The 20,309-nt window shown below is 41.4% G+C and overlaps 2 protein-coding genes across 2 annotated transcripts; one reads left to right on the top strand and one right to left on the bottom strand.

Annotated features, from left to right (window-relative positions):
* Positions 1-606: 606 nt before the first annotated feature.
* On the top strand, positions 607-7,620 carry cacng8b (calcium channel, voltage-dependent, gamma subunit 8b). The gene is made up of 4 exons (XM_078252721.1): positions 607-829; positions 5,185-5,268; positions 6,419-6,559; positions 6,824-7,620. Exons 1-4 carry the CDS (start codon positions 607-609, stop codon positions 7,618-7,620), a joined length of 1,245 nt encoding a protein of 414 aa, XP_078108847.1.
* Positions 7,621-11,992: 4,372 nt separating this feature from the next.
* On the bottom strand, positions 11,993-19,361 carry cacng6b (calcium channel, voltage-dependent, gamma subunit 6b). Its single transcript, XM_078252736.1, has 4 exons — positions 18,637-19,361; positions 15,805-15,879; positions 14,314-14,451; positions 11,993-14,149 (listed from the first exon to the last, which is right to left on the bottom strand). Exons 1-4 carry the CDS (start codon positions 18,998-19,000, stop codon positions 13,929-13,931), a joined length of 798 nt encoding a protein of 265 aa, XP_078108862.1. The 5' UTR covers positions 19,001-19,361; the 3' UTR covers positions 11,993-13,928.
* Between the last annotated feature and the right edge of the window lie 948 nt (positions 19,362-20,309).

The raw sequence follows: 20,309 nt of genomic DNA, 5'->3' as shown, positions 1-20,309 counted from the left end.
GTACAAGGTGATCTCATGTTAGATCTGCTGTGTGTGTGTGTGTATATGTGTGTGTGTGTGTGTGTGTGTGTGTGTGTGTGTGTGTGTGTGTGTGTGTGTGTGTGTGTGTGTGTGTGTGTGTGTGTGTGTGTGTGTGTGTGTGTGTGTGTGTGTGTGTGTGTGTGTGTGTGTGTGTTTGTGTAGTCATCTCCAGTCCTGCTGATTCTGAGGGGGGAAATGGTGTCAGGGTCATGAATATGGAGTACATTGAGATTGGGAAGGTGTGATCTGTTGTGTTTCACATCAATTCTGTCTTGTTAAGCGGAGTCAGCAGAGTCATCTAACTCTCCTCCAAGGACACATCATACAGCCACTTATGCACCTCCCACATCCGCTTCCTCCTCGCTCTTGCCTTTTCTCATTGCCTCCCTCTCTGTCTCCCACCGGTGCCCCTCTTGCCCCTCATCATCTCACCTGAACGTTCGCCGTCTTTCTCAATAAACTGCACTTTGTGTATGATTGTAAACACACGTCTGCTTAGTTATTCCATTCTTTCTTGTTCTTTAACTTATCCGTCGCTTTCCTCTTCTCCCTCCCTTCCTCCTCCTATACTTTCTCTCTGAAGGCATGGTGTGTGAGAAGGGAATCCAGATCCTTCTCACCACCGTGGGGGCATTCGCTGCCTTCGGCCTGATGACGGTGGCAATAGGGACGGACTACTGGCTGTACTCCCGTGCCCTCATCTGCAACAGCACAGCCAACGTTACCCAGGATGACCCCCATAACAAGGACAAGAAGGATCCAGGGGCGCTCACCCACTCTGGACTGTGGAGGATATGCTGCCTGGAAGGTAAAGAAGAAGTTGTGGGAGACATTTTGGGTCAATGGGTGGGATTTGGACTAAAGGGGATGTGTGTTGGAACAAAGTTGTTTGGGTTGACGCTGTTGATTTCAGTGAAAAGGGTGCAGAGAAAGCTGATGGAAGCCCAGCGCTGGTTACTTTCTAGCCATTTAGCATTTAACATAGATCCAAATGAAGTCTAGACCTTCTTGCTTCAAGGATTTGTAGGGACCTGAGTGTGAGTAGGGATAATAAAGCAGAGTCAACTGAAGATTGAGAAATGCGCTTATTTGCTTCCCTTACTTAGAGTTAGATGAGATGATTGATATCATAAATATGAAGCTAAAGCCAGCAGCCAGTTAGCATAGCTTAGCATAAAGATTTGAAACAGGGGGAAACAGCTATCTTGGCTCTGTCTAAAGGTAACAAAATCCACCTATCAGCACCACAAAGCTCACTAATCAACACGTTATATCTTGTTTGTTTAATTTGTACAAAAACTGAAGCTTAAAAACAACAATTCGTATCATCCCAAATTGTCAGAGGCGTGTTTCCAGTTTTGGTGCTGAGCTAAGCTAACTGCCTTCTAGATATAGCTTCATATTTACACTACAGAGTTTGGTATACAGTTGTATCAATCTTCTCTTCTCTTCTAACTCTGCAAGAAAGTGAAAGTGTATTTCCCAAAATGTTGAACTATTCCTTTAAATGTTCTTTCTACTCTTTATTTCCCTAGTCAGGTAAGAGGGGATGTGTGAATATCCATTTTTCCTGCAGAATAATTCAGATTGAGCACACATTATTTTCTATACGTAGACTTCTATACGTAGACTGTTGTAATTACAAACTCTTGTCTTTCTGCCTCCGCTGTGTTTTGACTATTAAAATCAAAATCGAGTGGGTGCCACTGGACACTGGTGGTAATGATGAATCCAACTGAACTGAACTCATTACATTGGAATGAAAATGTCTTGGCTATGTCAAAGCTCTTAAGTGGAAACATATTTTCCGTCACTCACCATGTGTTGCAAAGCGGGATCAGTTTGTTTAGCAGTGTCCACCTTTCACTTGACCTTTGGACACTTTGTTTAGGAAGCTGCAGCATTGCTGTAATATCAGTAATCATTATTAGCATCAACATATACACATTCTACTCATACTTTTTAGACCGTACGTAGTCACAAGAAGACACATTTGCATAATTGCAGTATAATTACATGATACTGAAGCACAACCCTCACTCTAAATAATCCATAAATCTTGTGTTTGAATCAGGCTGCAGTAATTTAATTCAAGTGCTAAAACAAAAGGCCCAAGTGGCGGAAGCTACAAAAACTGGCAGTGGCCATCTCTCAATCTTCAGCTTGTCACTGCAACACAAGCTGCTAATTTATTATACATTACACTGCCTGGCTGACACTCAACAGTAATGGCTGGGATGGAGTTAACAGTGAAGCAGCTACAACCAACGGGGTAGTGGGAGTTAGCGATCTGTGCCTTTGCTACAGACTTCTGTCTTCAGGAAAACCTCTTGGCTCTCCTAATAAAGCATCCTCGGCCCATCCTGGGCTTGGTCATTGTACAAAGCTAATTTGTCCTCATCTCTAAGCTTCCTGATAGCAAAGCAGCCAATTAGAGATAAGCTCTAGCCCTTGCAGCACTGCTGCAGTGCACCCCCTCCCACTCCCTCCTTTGCCTCACTCTTTCAGTTTCTCCCCTTGCTATCCTTCTGTCTTACTCCCCCCAAACATTACATTTAATCTTTCACTGGTTTCCCCTACTTGTAGTTTCTTCTCTTTCAGTCTTTTCTCTCACATTGTGGTGCAAAAAAGCTGACAGTGTCTTGGCTTGGCTTAGAGGTCAAGTATCCTTGATGTCTGTGAGTATTCAGCCAAGATAGATGCTCAGTAGTCGTGCAGTGATGCAGTGAGGTGTAGCTGGAGTGGAAATGCCGGACATGCTAGCTCTTAAAGATTTATGCCCGTGGGTGGGTGGCACATTATGCTTTGGATAGAGATGTGTCCTGTCCTCTCCAGCTTTTTTGCAAGTTTACTGAAGGTGGGGTTGGACTGAATTACCTTTAAATCATTACTTCATTTTATTTGTAGGATTTTTGTTTTTCATTTAGCACACATATAACTTAACCCCACAGCTGTGTCAGATGAACTCAGGTACCCCTTCAGGTTATAAATGTGTTCATTGAATTGATTATTAACTGGATGTTATTTAATACAAATTAATATATAACAGCAGATATTGTTATAATTCACTTTTTATATAAGTGAACTCTTAATGTTGAGCTCAGTTTGGTTAAGTTCAGATTTTTACTACTTTCAGCTATCAATTTTAACAATGTGTCAAATTAGTTTTAGCTTTCAATTCAACTATATATCTATTTTTATAGCTAGCTGACAGTTTTTACTTTTCTGCTCACATGCTAACTTTTCACAGTCTGTTCATGTGTTAAAACTGGCTCAATGTGTAATTTTTTTCCTCTTGTTTTGTTTCTTTTTAGGACTGCACTATAAATCGATATAAAATCGTGATCTCGATTCACCCCTGTTCGCGATTTAATTTTTTCTTTTCGATTTTTTTTTCTCCTTCAATTAATTTATTGAAAGCATTTGACATTGACATGTTTTAATTATGTAAAGACATGTTCAAGGATTTTAGATAGAGCCTGTATCAGGGCCATATTTAGTTCAATGTGTTATATGTCACTATTTTTGGTAGCCTACTGTTCTTAAACGCAATGTGCTATAGGTGCCAAAGAAAATCTATCTTTGGTGCTGCCAATTTGTTTTGTTTTGTCATGGTTCATGTGTGCAATAAACATTACACTTTGTGAGAAAAAAATCATGGCAGAGAATCGTGATATCAATTCTAAGCTAAAAAATCGTGATTCATATTTTTCCCCGAATCGTGCAGGCCTATTTCTAAGTCTTAATTTCAAATTAGTTCAGCCACTCAAAAACTACCCCCTGGTAATGGCAAAAGTACCCTTTGGGGTACAGGTGCCCCTTAACTGATATATCACATAAAGATAAGATAAGATAAGATAAGATAATATAAGATGGAGCATAATTTATCACGAGGGAAATTGTTGTGCAGCAGTCGCAGTACTAAGTAGGAAAGAGTGCAAATATATTGAGTGCAAATATTAAAAATCAATAAGGTACAAATTCAAAATATACTAAAATATACCAAAAAAAAACAATAAAAAAAAACAAAACAATATGCCAAAAATATAAACAGGTTAACAGAAGTGTCATATATAAGAAGTGGCATATGTATGTATGTATGTATGTACAATATTAAATCTGAAGTATAGGTAGTGTATATGGCTATACGGTTTGTCCACAGTTGTGTGTACAACACTGGAACCAGTATGAAATGTTATTGTCAGAAGTGGGATTCAAACCCATGCCTCCAGGGGAGCTTGCGACCTGAACGTAGCAACTTCTCTCAGCCATCCTGATTTATAGAGAAGTGAGGATAACACAGAACAAGCCAACTAATACAGCCACTAAGTAGAATTTTATGTCCTGAAATCAGGAGCTTGTAGAGAAGCAAAGTTTAGTTGCAGTAAGTCATTCATGTGCTTTAAGGAACTGAAGGAAATCTGCCGAAAAATGCCAACTAATCTCTAAAAAAATTAATGTATGTCCACCACCTAAAACAGTCTGTTGAGTCTGTGTCTGAGAATGATTCACCGGCCCCATGTAGCTCAACTGATGTACCTCCTCCGTTTCTTTACAGACCAACCTGTGGAAATATAAGAGCTGTGAGAAAGACCAGCTCACCCCACATGTGTCCGTCTCTCCCTACGTCTGTGTCTCTTCATTCCATCACTCCCATCCATCTTTCTCACAATCCATCCATCAGCAACAGTGGTGTGCTGTTATCATCGTGCGTGCATCCCAAAATTCGTCTGTCTGTCTACATGCAAGACCCCGGCGGGTAGTTATATGTCTGCCTATGTGTGTCTACATACTTGTATTTGCGTGTGTGTGTGTGTGTGTGTGTGTGTGTGTGTGTGTGTGTGTGTGTGTGTGTGTGTGTGTGTGTGTGTGTGTGTGTGTGTGTGTGTGTGTGTGTGTACTGTATATGTCTGTGATGTTACTACAGTAACTTGCATTCAGAAGAACCTTTGGGATGTTCTCATCAGTATGTTGATGTTTGTCACCCAGTGCATATGCTTGGATTCAAACAAGAGATTTTCCAACAAAGATATGACTATGTTCAGGTGTCACTCAGTTTGTCCCTCAGGAGGGTATTTGCTGTTCTCTTTTTTTAAGATTACAATTGTGAGTTCCTGTCTTTTGTTATGTCTGGTCACCCCTGTTTCTCCTCTCATATCTCAGGAGTAAAGAGAGGATCGTGTTCTCAGATTAACCACTTCCCAGAAGATGCAGACTTTGACCATGATGGGGCAGAGTATGTCCTACGTAAGTCAATACCAGCATTACTAGTCATGTATGATGAATGAATGAGAGGGAAGCCTGGTTATAAATAAGAAAGAGAAGGAAAATAAAGTGTAAAATTACCTTCCATTACTTTTTTTACTTGGTTTTTATTGCGCATTCCTCAGAAGATTATATCTGCAAAAAATAAACATGTGTCAGTGTGTACAGAAAGTCAGGGGAGATGGGTTGCCCTAGTTTGTCCTTAGTGCCCTGCAGTGATGTCTCTCTGCTCCATGATATGCTACATGTGTACGTGTGCATACAGAAAGAAAAGCTTGTGTTCTGTTTACAATGTTGCAGAGGCATTTTGCTGGCATTTAGGTGGCATTTTCTCTCCTGTGGCCTAGTTTTCCTAGATGAGAGAAGAGTGCTAATGTGCTGTGTGTGTGTGTGTGTGTGTGTGTGTGTGTGTGTGTGTGTGTGTGTGTGTGTGTGTGTGTGTGTGTGTGTGTGTGTGTGTGTGTGTGTGTGTGTGTGTGTGTGTGTGTTCCGACATTGCCAGACCTAATCCCAAATGCGAGTTAGTCTGGAACCTCCAATTTCCAAGAGGCGTTATCAACGGCCTTAGCCCAAAATACCTCTGGATGCAATTGGATGGACTAACAACCAATCGAAGCACCGAAACATGTGTTGAGCACTGAGCGACAAACAAATGTAAACATACTACAGCGTGCAGAGATGGGCTGTGATGGTGTAGCATCAATGTCTGTAAACGAGTGTTGATGTTTTTGCCATTAGAATTTGTCCCTGGCACGAGGGTGCGCAAGCCAAAAATGACGTCATCACATATTTGCATAAAGCGCCCAAAGGCCCTGCAAGTTGTTAGTCGTTGTCTGAAACCCGCCCTATATGAGATAAATGGTTGTAATTGGCCTGGCCCGACGCAGGAGTGTTTTACCTATTTAATCTTTTTAATGTGAATTCATATCTGTAGGAAAAGTTTGGATTTGTAATTTACATAATGCAGCTCTTTTATGTTGAATCAAGTGTGGGTTTGATGTCATAAAATATATTATTATAACTTTAAGACAATTCAGATATTGTTACAGAATTCCCATGTCATTCCACACATATTTGCATTCCATCTTCATTCTAGTTTTTGCTGTTCACCAGTATTCTCTCCTCTTTGTAGGGGTAGTCAGGGCTTCCAACATCTTTCCAATCCTCAGTGCCATCTTGCTTCTGATGGGAGGGGTTTGCATTGCTGCCAGTCGTTTCTATAAGAGCAAAAGGAACATCATCCTGGGGGCGGGAATTCTCTTTGTGGCTGCAGGTAACTTACATAAGAATACATATGTGCATCTCTGTGATTACTTGCCCGAACAGTTTCAATGCTTGGTCTGGAAGTGACTATGTGTTTAGACTATTCTGTCAGTTTAATAGAGCGTTTTACATTCAACTTTCATCTTGCTGGTTGTCTTTATTGAGAATGTCACAAATCATTATGTCAAACAAATGTGTTTATTAACACAATAAGTTAAGTCTGTCTGAGTTTATTTAGCTCTTTTGTAAATGCTGTATTTCTGTTCTCCCTTAGGTCTGAGTAACATTATTGGTGTGATTGTGTACATCTCGGCCGCACTGGGGGACATCTCTCCTAAGAAGGACGAGGATAAGAAGTGGCAGTACTCCTACGGTTGGTCCTTTTACTTCGGAGGTCTGTCCTTCATCATGGCCGAGATGGTGGGGGTGCTGGCTGTCAACATCTACATTGAGAAGAACAAGGAGCTGCGCTGTCGCTCGCGCACCGACATTTTCAAGAGCACCACGCACGCCATGCTCCGCCTGCCCAGCTACCGCTTCCGCCGCCGCTCCCGCTCTTCGTCCCGCTCCACTGACCCCTCCCGCTCCCGAGACCCCTCACCTGTAGGGGGGGGTGGGGGCAAAAACTTTGGCCTGCCCCCCTCTGCGCTGCTTTCCCAGGGCCCCATCTCAGTATCCACTCTACCAAACCCCCACTCTCGCTCCCACACGACCCTGGCTGGAGGCGACATCTCTCTCTACACGTTGTCCCGTGACCCCAAACTGGGGGGTTTGCCCCCCATGTATGGAACGGTGGACAGGGCCACGCTCTACCAGCTCCACAACTGCTTTCCAAAGGATGGAGGGGGAGGGGGGGTGATGATGAGTGGTACACTTCCCTCGCTTAAGTCCCACAACCCTTCCAATTCTTCCAACTCCAACGCGCCGATGCCCAACTCGGTGGGCTCCGGCCCTCCACCCTTCAACTCGTCCACAGTAGACAGGGAGCGAGGGATGGGGACTCTGGACAGGCTGAAGGGAGACAGGGAGAGCAACTCCAACACCCTCAATAGGAAGACAACGCCTGTGTAGAGAGAAAGGGGTGTGAGAGGGGGAGGCTAGAAGGAAGGGAGAGAAGGAAGATGGGTAGTAATGAAAGAGGGAAGATAGAGAGAAGCACTGTGTTTATGTGGCTCAACAGGAAATAGATAGCAAGACAGGTGAAATGCTAAAGCTCTCCCTCCATGTTCACTGTTTAGTCTGCTCAATCTCACTGAGAACAAAAAGAAGATTAGTAATAACAGAGTGATAATAACAACAACAATAAACTTTCACAATAAAACTATTTTGATATTTTAACATGCTAGAAATGATTTATTTTGTTAATGATCAAACGCAATTAACCTTGGGCTATTATAAAAAGGTTTCACATATTTTTTGTGCAATATTACTGCAAATTAATCAGATCATCATTAATGTAAAATTGTTGTTGTGATTATTCTTAGCGTTATTACAGGCTAGCCAGATTTGCAAACACTATATAGTTTGGAATGAAAATTTCAATTTCCATGTTACTTTCACTCTAATTTTAGATCTCAACGACTTTTACTGTGAATTTCTTCCATGCAGAGCCACTGGGACTGTCAGTGATCTGTGTGTAACTGTGTCAAAGTGTCAAGCATAGTGTGCACAATATGTGGGAGAATGAGGGCCTGTATTTTTTTAACCCCCATATTATATAAATTTCATTTATAACATGAAGTCAGATTTGAATACTGTAAATTGTCTTCCAATATTGATACTGAAATGCAACAATAATCTGAGTGGTTGAGACAACTGACCAACTTCATTGTTATTATAAGTCTGAGTTTTCTATGGGCCTCTGTTAGTCTTATTTCCATTCTAATCAGTGTTAACAGTAGTACTTGTAGCTATAGTCGTGTTGAAGATGTTTGTTCTTGGGCATTAACAGAAACCTCTGACTGGAGGAAGCAGAAAATAGAGATATAGAATAATACATTTGTACAGATTCAGGTAACGTTTACTGCCTGAGCAGAAAAACAAAAAACCTAATCATTTTTTTCTATGAAGAGTCCCAAAGTGAGACATGCAACTCATCCTTTTCAGTGGCAAAAAAAAAGAAGACAATATGTATATGTGGGTTGAGAGGGTTTAAAAAACACTATAGAAAAAACTTTTGAAAAGATACATGTACATTGTAATTTAGGCATACATATATTTGTAAAGTCTATAGATTTGTTTTTCGGGACCACTGTTCAAACTGGGTATGCATTTTGGGCTGTTTTGTTCCCGGTGCCCTTCCTGGACTCTTGTTGGATGGTTTCATCCGCCAACCCTGCGCCGCCATACCTGCTCCGCCATACCTGCTCCCCCTGCCAGATTTACCACAGAGACGACCCCTAACCTCCCCAAAGATTCTTTTCACTGTGCTTCCCTCATGACCGCTGACTCCTGAGTCTGCACTCTGACCTGATCTGTTTATGTTGATGAGAATGTAAACACATGTAAACAACCCCCACCCCACCTCTCTCTTCTGAACTGTCCCGAGTGACTGCAGATCCGGGTTGAAACCATGGACACACCGCTACATGATATAATGAAGAAGCAAAACAAAACAACCAGACGCTTCCAGATTCTATGCGTTTTCATTTCTTTGATTTCATTTCAGAAAAAGAATAATGTGATAAAAACTGCACACAGATAGCATTTATGTGGGCAATATGAATAGTATGTAGTTGAGAATAGATATATCTAGACAAATGATTATGGTTTATCTAAATGTGTGATAAACTTAAACACTGTATTGCACGAAGTTTATAAAAAAAAACAATAACAGACATATTTACAGACTACTGTCTTTTGTTTCTTTTTTGCTAAGAAAGCAGAGTGGTGTATCAAATGAAAATGTGAAAGGAGTTGCTCGTAGTGAAGAAGCTCCAGAGATCCCCGGAATCTGCAGCTCTGCTCTGATTTACGAAGCTTTACAGCGAGTTTCAGCTCATTGTTATTGTTTAGCTATCCGGTTCACTAAGTTACTGTTCTGGTTCACTCTCACAGTTCTCATAGCGTTGTTTCCATCCGCAGCAGGAAGCTGTTTTCAGCAAAAAAAACTCTAATAATCTACTGTACAATTAGCTGCCCAGCACCAAACAGCAGACAGACACAGTTAGCAGCTAGCTGGTGAACATAGTGGAGCATTTAAAAACTAAAGAGCCAGATATACACCTCAGAAGTTGGGAGAGACCAAAAGCGAGAGACAGCTAAAAGAAGAGTGAATCTTCACAACTCCAAATAAATGATAATGTTGCTTTGTAACAGCATAACTAACTCTTTGCTAACAAGTTCGCCATTATCAAGTGGCCAAAAAACCTCTTAATGCAGGTTCAAGTAAAAGTAGCAATATCACACTTTAAAAATACTTCCCTATTAGTGAAAGTCCTGCAATAAAAATGCAACCAAAATCCCCTTCCACTCAAAAAAATGGTTTTATTCATTGTTACTTCACTTGAATGTTTGATCTTCACTGTAGAGAATGATGTATGTGCAGAGTGTGATACTAGAAGTCTGTTTTTACATCTGCTGAAAGTTTCTCTGTGCTCGACCTAAACATGAGTTTAAGACATGTACGTACAAGCAATAATTTTTATTTAAAGCAGAATATTTGTATTTATCTTAAAACATGTCTGGAGGGATCTTAAAGTAAAAGTACAAAAGTATTAGCAACAAAATATACTTAAAATATCAAAAGTAAGTATTCAATATTAAGATTGGCCCCTGTCAGTGTTATATTATTAAATGATTGCATCATTATTATTGATGCAGCAACTAACCAAAATGTTTATGTTGTACAGTGTGACAATTTTAACTGCGCTATAGACTGTTGGTTACTTTATAAAAATGCTGTTACCAACTGCTCATTTGTTTTGTATGTAAAATCTTCAACTGAAAAGTACTTTGGTTACTTTCCATCACTGGGCTATAACACTGTTCTTCGTTAGGAAGCAAACACAGCTCTTATTAGTTACTCAAGCTCAAGGTCTCTCCGCTAATCTTTGGTGTGCTGTGATCCTAAAAAGACTTCAACCTTCACTGTCAGACCTAGGGCTCATAATATTTGCAAATATATGGGTAGCGCCAGATGGGTGGTATTTGTCAAATAGAATAATGAGGAAAGCAACCAATATTTTATTCAGTGTACTTTTCTATGACCACCCTATTTGAGCACATCATTTTTGTTCTGATGGACCCATCTGGTATCTCATGCATGTTTTTGAATAAACAATTATAAAGTACTGTGAAGGTCTGCTTTGACCCCTTCAGGCCCACTGGGCAGGTTTTGCTTAAACTCAGAGGGTTGATCACTGGTAGGGAGGAAAGTGGGAATACTTGCAGTGAGGATCAAGCTGTCCCTGCAGAGACAAGAGATGATACTTAAGATGCATTAGGGCAGAGGGAAGCAGTCTCACTTCCTTGACAAGGGGCCTGAGATTCCCAGCTGTGCTCCTGGACCCTGAGGATTAGTTATCTGGAGTGTCTTTCCCTGCCATTATACCCGCAGTGTAGTTTTATATTCTATATGATAATAGCTAGATTCAAAGAAGGAGGAGATTTAAAGAGGGAGGATGGGAGGCTACCAAAGCAAACTCACATAATCTACTACACAGGCACCATTCCTTATCAGATACAGTTAAAGATGTATGGACATTCATATTTTGGCACTATATCAGTTGACGTTTTCCCTTCTCAATCAAGAAGTCCAGGAAGCACATTTCCATTTACAAAAATGGGGCTAGTGGTTGTGCACCACTTGTCACACAGTGTCAGTAGAACTATTAGCGTAGTATAACTAACAGCTATATATACAACTAGGATAGTGTGTCATGTGCATCTGTTTCTGCCCACTGATAGTTAAAAGCATGTGTGAGTGTGTGTGCAGGTGTCTGAATGCCACTCAGTCCCTAGCATTTCGGTTGTTAGAATAGTTATTGGGACATCTCTGATCCAATCAGCCCGTTGTCTGTGTGTGTGTGTGTGTGTGTGTGTGTGTGTGTGTGTGTGTGTGTGTGTGTGTGTGTGTGTGTGTGTGTGTGTGTGTGTGTGTGTGTGTGGTAGAGGGGTTGGTGGAGGTAACTGGCAGGCTCGCCTGGAGACAGCAGAGAAATTGACTGAGTTCAGGGGTGGAGAAGGAGAGGAGAGGGCACAGGGGTGTGAGGATAGGCTGGGGGGGACATAGTTTAAATTCATGGATAAGGTTTCCCAACCTCTGCAGTGAAATGCATTGCGGTGAGCTCTGGCCTAATTATAGAGAAGATTTGGGGGAGGGGGATGTTGGCAGAGAGGTTAGGAGTCACATTGTGAAGGGGTGAAAATGAGTGAATGTCAAATTTGAAAGCAGACAGGGTGTCATGTCAGCAAACGAAATGGAGGCAATTATTTTATGTCAAATACCTTTAATAATGAGCAAAACTGGCACCACATACTGTACATATATATGTGCACAAATTACCATATATTTTGTAAAATATCCTATTCTGGTAGAGAGACAAGGTGAGCATCCTATGATAGAAATAAAGCGTATATACTGCATACATATTGCAATACAGTGACTAGAGACAACACTATAAACCATTCATACAATATAAACCCATTCATTCAGTTTATGTGCAAAGTTGAGCTTATAAAGTGAGTCCATATAATTCTCCGATATATAAAATAGTATTTTAATCACTTCTCACAGTTGATTTCATTCAACATACACTCATAGTGAAGCAGCATTCATCCAATAGTTGTAAAACACACATAAATAATAATAAATAATGACATGAAGCCTTTCGCTAATCAAGTGTTAAGTGTTAAAAAGCTTCATAGGACTTATTACTAGAAAATTAAGGATACTCATTGACTGTTCATAAATCAACATGTAGCATATACGCAAGTAACTTCTCTGAAAGTAATCAGGACCGCCTCTATACTGATTGTTAGCATTATCACAAACAGAATTTGTTGCTACGTTGATGGTAATACATTCTGATACATTCTAACTAAGTTGTTTTTGTGCCTAAACCTAACTAAACCATAGCATTGTTGCCTCATAAAAGCAGTGATTTAGTTTAAAAAAAAAAGATAAATTATGCTTTCCCGCCCATAGGAGCGTCAGATCAAAAGAAAAAAAAGATTCTTGGCAGAAATGGGCTTCCATATTAAACAGACCACAAAAAGTTTTAAAATAAGAAGTGTCTAAGTATTTTTTTTAAGTTTTTATTTACACTCCTTATGCTAGCAAAAATACTGGATTTATGTGTGGATATACAACTATGGGCAGGCTAACAAGCCTATTTGTGACACACAAAACACCAGTTTGAAAATACCGCCTTCCTCCTGCAGCTCTTGGTCCTAAGCCCCTCCCACCAGATGAGCACCAGTATATGCATATGCTTCATACAGTCACCTGTACAAGTAGTTGCTATTCATTTCAATCATTCCGATCGTGATTGTGATCCTAATGCCATTATATTGCTGTCCGGTTTTCTTTGAAAACTTGTGGGCCTTGTAGAGCTTGTTGAGATGACATACTGTGATTGGAGGCTCAAGCTAACTACATAAACATGAATTAGCCACAGCTGTGAGTCTTTGGCTACGGTAAGAAGAAGGCTAAACTTTTTGGAAAAGGTTATCTCTATCTCTGAAACGCTTCACTGATACTGACACGTGTTTTATTGTGTTTATTGTCAGACTCTCTTTTAGACTTTATTTCTTCAAGTATGTCTTTTTTTTAGGGTTTTGTAGTGTAGGTAGTTGTTGCTAATGCTGGAATATTAACTTTTATGCAGAACTTTCCATCATTGAATCATGCTTTCACTATCTGAAGGGACGTGCACATGCATCTGTATTTGTAGAACAGCCAATAGGAACGCCCTCTCTCTCTGACATGTCCTGTGATTGGCCAAAGTCTTCTGCACAGGCTAGATTTTCTAAAGCCTGAAAACAGAGCCAAGAGGAGAAACCACTTGAATTAGTCTACCATATACTGAAAGTTAGAAATAAATTGTTTTTGCCTAATGACGCCAAAAAAACTGCCTAAAAAACTAAGTACCCCAGCTTTAAGTAAGCACAACAGCTACAAATTTAACAGCAGTAGCCCTGTCCTTTCATCTATTTTCTACCCAAAAAAAAAAACTAAAACTAATTTTTACTAATTCTGGAAGCCTCACTAATGCTGACTTCTCTTCATACATTTGATTAAGACCTTGTGTGACTTCCCTGACAAATTGAATGCCAAGAGCAAGCAAAGTCACAGCCAATCAGGAAATGGACGTTTCCACTTGCTCTCAAACAAGACATCAAGGATACTATGTGCATATTTTATTATCATTCAAGTGCTAGGTGGCGCTATTCTTGTGTGGCAAGCATTTCTGCCAGGGGCTGAAAGGAAGGGAGAGGATAATGAAGAGGAAACCTCCGAAAATAAGAATGGCACCCGCTGAGCCAATGCAGGCCACAGACCAGGACAGCTCATGGTGTAAAGGTATGGAGTGGTCACTGGACAATAAGGCCAGCACGGACTGGTGGAATATCAGGATAGAGAGAAGGACCAGTACACCTGTACACAAAGAGGAATTGGTAGCATAAGAGACGTTAAAATAAAATCACATCAGACTTGGTAATGTCAACAAACAACTGATCATAAAAATGCCAAATAATAGTCAGTTAGGGATATTGCCAAACTTAAATGTAAATAGGTAACATAGCGTAGTGAGGTTCCACCTGATAGGATGAAACAGAAGGAGGCTGGCTTGAGAAAGAAGGGCACTCCTTTGCTGAGAGACATGCCGATACAGATGGAGCCCATTACCATCATGGTCAGACTGAAAAGGGCCAAGATAGCTGCAGCTAGATTCAGCTCTGTGAAGGAGAGCAGAAAGAAATACAAAAGAAAAGAGTGTATAAAAGTCAATGCGAGAATTTGTAAATACAAGAGTTGAAATTTGTAATTTTATTCAGCAAGAAATATTCAGGAAAGATGGCAGACACATTGTGAAATTGGATATTAGGTTTAATTCAACTGGGTTATAGTTGATTATACTTGATTATGAAAATACAAACGTGGTGTGAATTGTGCCACTTCCCATACTGGCTCCGATTTTATTGGCATTGCTAACCTGAACAGGTGCAACCCAAAAAGCTGATCAACATTTCACAACAGCCAGTGCCAGTTTTGTGTTTTTTTTGGACACTTGTTTGACACAATTAATTTATTAATGAAAACACAGCAGATACAAGCTTTAGGAATAGGATAATTGGGAGGGATAAGAAGCCAAAAAAGATGGTGAGATAGATAACAGTGAAAGCAACACAAAAAAACGTTTTTAGATTGATTGATGTATGTTTCTCATCATCCATGACAGCCATAGGTGCAAGTGTGTGCTCATAACATTTTTAAATGAACCTGTGGAGACTTAAAACTTGCTTGACGTGAATCAATCATCACAATGAACACATTTTGTTAATGCAGTTGGCACCACAGAGTTCTGGATTTTGAAGAGGCTTTCTTGTTGGTACCTGGCCGCTGGCCCACTTTCAGGGGAACAAGACTGAAGAGTGAGGTCATGTCAGAGGATCTGCAAGGCTATTTAGGCAAACACACACACACACACACACACACACATGCTAACATGCTCACAATGACCAAGGTAACATGCTAAAGTTTAGCAGGTATAATATTTACGATGTACACCATCTTAGTTTAGCATGTTAAATACAAAGAACAGAAGGGAATGGCATTCATTTTGCATTACGTCAATGTTTGCTTACTGCAAATCTTCTGGGTTTAATACATAAACAGCACACCTTCTGTAATTTAATTTGTTCTCACAGCTCTTATATGATAAATGTCTGAGCTTCCTTGAATGCATCCAAACAGTCCCTGCTCAAAACCTTTGACCTGCTAAGCTAAAGCTAAAGTTGACTTTATGCTCCCTGTGATGTAAATATCAAGTCTCAGCCAGCTGATCTCCAAACTGCACTGAAACCAGCGGCTGCCCAGACAGTAAGGTAAACACATTAATCAGCCTGATAGCTTATGGTTTGCTTTGGAAAATGGGTGGCAGCAAAAGTTAATGGGCTGAAACATGCAAAAACCACCAGCATGGTTCTCTGAGCACTGCAGTGAACGTCTTTATTGATAGTAGCTGCAATGTAACCGTTAGTGTGCATCTGCATGTGTAACAGAAATTGCAGGGAGGAAGTATGTCTCACTCTTGTTAGTTGTCTTCTTGAATATGACTGCATTCTCCCCAGAGGTGAAGAATTTGAAGTAGGTGCAGTTGGTTTCTGTTGGTAGATAAAAAGACAAAGAGATCAGACACACGTACACACACACACACACACACACACACACACACACACACACACACACACACACACACACACACACACACACACACACTCATGCACACAAACACACACTCCTATGGATAGCTGCTGGTCTTCTGTTATGTGCCTCCTATGCATCCATGCACTCTGTCCTTCCAGGCATCATTCCTATTTCTATTCAACTGTCGAGCATTAGCTGGAATACCCAGAGACACACACCGCTACACACACATACACACACACTGCCCCGCACTGCACATATGGTGCTGCCAAAGAGGGTGAGAGACAGTAAAACACTGAGGGTGGATGGCAGAGGGGAGAAAGAGAGGTAGACAGAAAAAAGGTGCAGATGGAAGATAGAAATGGAGAGGCGTGGCTGCAGAAGAAAAAGAATGAGTGAGGGGAAGGGGATATGTGGGGTGAGCAAATGATGAAGGGGGATGCAGGAAATATGGATAGAGGCTCAGAGGATGAGATAGTGTGGGAAAGGAGGAGTGAGTTGGGGGCAGATGGAAGGGGTGGCGAGTGAAGGGGAAAAGAGAGGGGAGCCACAGATGGAAAAGGAGGTGAAGGAAGCAGGAGATGTCAAGAGGGGGAGGAAACACAGAGGGGTTGGTTAATACTGCATTAGACTCTCCCTCAGTCCCTGTTTGTCCCTCTTCCTCGTTCCTCCCTCTCTATATTTAGACAAAAACTGTGAAGTAGTCAGATTCCACTTGGCTTCACAAGCACATAGTGATGACTTTCACTCATTGAACATTATGTGGTCCAAGATGACCACATGCGCGCACACACACACACACACACACACACACACACACACACACACACACACACACACACACACACACACTGTCCCGCTCTCTCTCTCTCTCTAACACATTTCTTTCACACACAAATGCTGTTTGTGCCTGAGCACATTTGCAAACATTTCTATTAAAGCAGACACGCCATTTATAAGCTGATTTTTTTTTAACACATTATGCTATGACAGTCAACTGGTTTTGCTCTCGCTGCCCCTGCTGAGGCTATAACTATTGAGCTGTCATGTCCCTCTCCAGCAGGCAGCGAAGATGGATAGCTGGTCTTGAGATGACAGGCATGGCATCAGCAGGGCCGCACTTTGCTCAGGACAGGAGCCAAAGGCATGTAAACAGCGATGTGAAACAGAGAAGCAGAGATGGCAAAAACAGTTGTTTTTCTCCAAACATGACAAGCCCACGGCCATCTGCGACAGGCAGCGTGGGCCAACAGTGTTAGGAAGTGTGAGAAAGATTGTCAGAAACATACTGGCTGCTCTCACACACACCAACAGACCATCTCGGAGGCACAGATATAGATCTGCTGCTAGAAGCAGCCAGAGATGCAGGACATTTTGACAAGGTAAGATGAATTAGCCCTTGAGAACTGGATAGAAAAACAATGTTGTGTCACATCATTCAAGGTGATGCATGTGAATAGTATTTATGTATATATGTGATCCACGTGTATCTATGCTGGATGAGGAGATTTCTTTTTGGTAGCTCTACTGTGTCTCAGCAGTTTCCCTGAGATAGGCAGTGATTCCAAGAGCAGCACCTTCAAAAGCCTTCTTTGCCAAACTCTATCTCACTTCTCCCAATACCTGTCTCTCTGTCTCCACACTCGCTTTTCAGACATAAGTAGGTCATTGTGGAGAGAATCAACGCACTCTGGAGAACCCAACCATGGTCAAGTTGAATGAAGTGCTTTTAGAAAGGAGCTGTCACAACTCTAAACATGGTTGTTCGTCAACACAATAAACCTGTGGTCTGCGGCGCTGCCCCCTATCATCGTCTGTACTGTGTACAACAGGAAATGATTAGGTACCCAGTCAAGGGAAAAACTTGAAATCGATGCTTCATTACACTGACAATTTTGTGAATCACAAAGATGATATTGTATAATGCTACATGTACATGCATGCTGCTTTATGTTGTTAAAACGCATACTGTGGTCCTGCTCATGCTCTGTAACTGAGCATCGTATTTCTTTAATGATTCAATTTGCACATTATCTGTAGGATGACCTAGATACATATGTATGCAGGCAGCTTCACATACACAACTATCCTCTCTCTATCCCTTTACAAGGTTACAGTGGATGTACATGTATGTATATATATATATATATATATATATATATATATATATATATATATATATATATATATACTGGAAGAAAACGTTTATCAAAAAATCATTAATATGTTGCTCAGAAATGGGGAGATTGTTAGTGGGATCGATTATTTTATTAAAATGAAGTGTTGGCATAGCTTTCCTCAGTCCCTTATGGGTTCAGATAAAAGACCTACAGATGTAAGCAAATTCCCAGAGGGCATACATCGCATTAGTTATGCCTGCTCCTTCTGTTTTCCGTGCCATCAGTGGTGATGGCAAAAGAAAATTGTGGAGATTAAGTGTACACGTTTCTTCCTCAATGATGTCAACATCCTCTCAGAAACATCTTTTAACCCTTTTTTTTATTAATTCACTTTCATACTGAGGCTCATGTAATGTGGAAGCAGCCTCAAGGTAGACTTGCATGGCCAGGCAATTCAGTTTGCAGAGAGGCAGACATGAGCAGACAGTCGGAGAAACAAAACAGACACATGCCCTACAGAAACCTCACCTGCTCACCTCCTAGACAGCACTGACAGACAAATGAACACAAACACACTCCAGCTAGAGGTCTCACCTCCAGGTAGTTCAACAGGGCCACAGCTCGTCCTCTCTGGGTCTATGTCAGCCACCCATAGGGTACGAATGCAGCCCTTCCACAGGCCATAATGGGCCATCTGGCAGGTCTGGTTGCCGCTGAAATTCTTTGATTGGGCCAGCTCCACCCAAAACTCTGTCCCCATGCCCAACACCGTCAGGGTCACGCCAATGATAGCCACGAAGAAGGCCAGCTTGATCTTTCCCTCCTCGCTGTCACTCATCTTGTGGGTCCTCCTCTGTCCCCTTCCAGATTTAATTCCACCTAAGCCCCCACCTTGTCCAGCCCCTGCCACCCCGATGCGACCGTCCTCATCCTGCTGTACGAAGAAGTTGGACCACATACTGATCTCAACTGGCCAGGCCCGAGGAAGACCACAGGAAAGAACAGGCCACTTGGGCTAAATATTAGTGGAGGAAATAATAGATGACAAGATGGAAGGAGGAAATGGGCAGAGGTTAAGTGTGAATAAGGTGCAGGTTTAAAAACAGTGTCTTTAAAAAAAGCTATCAACTATCATGTGATGGATGGGTAAATTGAGCAAAAGCAGTCAGCGTGAACAAAGGATCAAGTGAAAATAAGTAGGCAAGACAATGAAATTAGACTGAAAGAGATATGAGTAAAGCTACAGTGAAGTGGGTGGCGGATGAAGTCAGGGAAATTATAAAATGGGAGGAGATGGAGGCAAGGACCAGGAGAGCCAGTGTCTGTTTTACGTCCAGTCCCCTGAAATAGAGAGATGAAACGGATAGATGAAAGAGCAGCCAGCATATGCTTCACAAGAGCAAAATCCTTTCATCACCAGCGTAATATTTAATTTCCAAGAGCTTTATCAGCATCTACAGTATTCCCTCCCTAAAAGCCATATGACATGCTCTCAGCCAACAATAGATAAGCCATATGGTGTTTCTCTGAAAGGCAAATTTTGCTTCAGATGAAGAAACAATTGGGCTGAATGAGCCTGTGGAGTTGGATGGTGTGGGTTCAAGGTGAGAGATAACACCACAGCACCAGACTGGACCACCCATTTTTTTTATTTTCTCAGTGGACTTGACAACAGAGCTCTTCCCGAGCAGGATAATGGGTTGCCACAAATACCCCCCATCCTGCATTATGTGTACCAGCAAACACTGGGAAACTGCCACCATGACATTTTTAAAGTGTGCAGTTGTGTGTGTGTGTGTGTGTGTGTGTGTGTGTGTGTGTGTGTGTGTGTGTGTGTGTGTGTGTGTGTGTGTGTGTGTGTGTGTGTGTGTGTGTGTGTGTGAGGCATATGCACTGTAAGTGGGTCCAGGCTTATAGAGTTGTTTCCAAACTGTGAGCGAGGGGCCTTTGGAGCAGTTTAAACAACATGAGTGACAGGGCACAACGGTGTCGGTGCACTGCGCAGGGTGCATGAGAGGTGATAATTCATGGCTGACCCTCTGACAGACAAGAGGGGGCTGCAGTAATTAATTCTGCCACACACAGTTGGTGGATCACTTAATTCATAGATTTGCGCTGACAGCATCAAAGGTTTTATATAGGCAAAGCACCACATGAACCTACTTAGTGCAAGTCCTTTGTGTACACTTTTTAGAGGTACATTAATATAAAGAGCATTATGCAGTATGCACATTTAAAATTAGTTTTCCAGTACTTTCTAAATATTA

Source organism: Sander vitreus, chromosome 6, assembly GCF_031162955.1.
Source record: "Sander vitreus isolate 19-12246 chromosome 6, sanVit1, whole genome shotgun sequence".
Classification (NCBI taxonomy): domain Eukaryota; kingdom Metazoa; phylum Chordata; class Actinopteri; order Perciformes; family Percidae; genus Sander; species Sander vitreus.
The sequence above is the reverse complement of the archived record's forward strand: the minus strand, read 5'-3'. Positions and strand labels throughout refer to the sequence as shown.

Coding starts and splice junctions, on each gene's coding strand:
- cacng8b (XM_078252721.1), top strand. CDS start 607: ATGGTGTGTGAGAAGGGAATCCAGATCCTTCTCACCACCGTGGGGGCA. Junction 830..5,184: donor GAGGATATGCTGCCTGGAAG/GTAAAGAAGAAG, acceptor CTCATATCTCAG/GAGTAAAGAGAGGATCGTGT. Junction 5,269..6,418: donor TGGGGCAGAGTATGTCCTAC/GTAAGTCAATAC, acceptor TCCTCTTTGTAG/GGGTAGTCAGGGCTTCCAAC.
- cacng6b (XM_078252736.1), bottom strand. CDS start 19,000: ATGTGGTCCAACTTCTTCGTACAGCAGGATGAGGACGGTCGCATCGGG. Junction 15,880..18,636: donor CCCTGTTGAACTACCTGGAG/GTGAGACCTCTA, acceptor ATCTACCAACAG/AAACCAACTGCACCTACTTC. Junction 14,150..14,313: donor CTTCTGTTTCATCCTATCAG/GTGGAACCTCAC, acceptor CTTTGTGTACAG/GTGTACTGGTCCTTCTCTCT.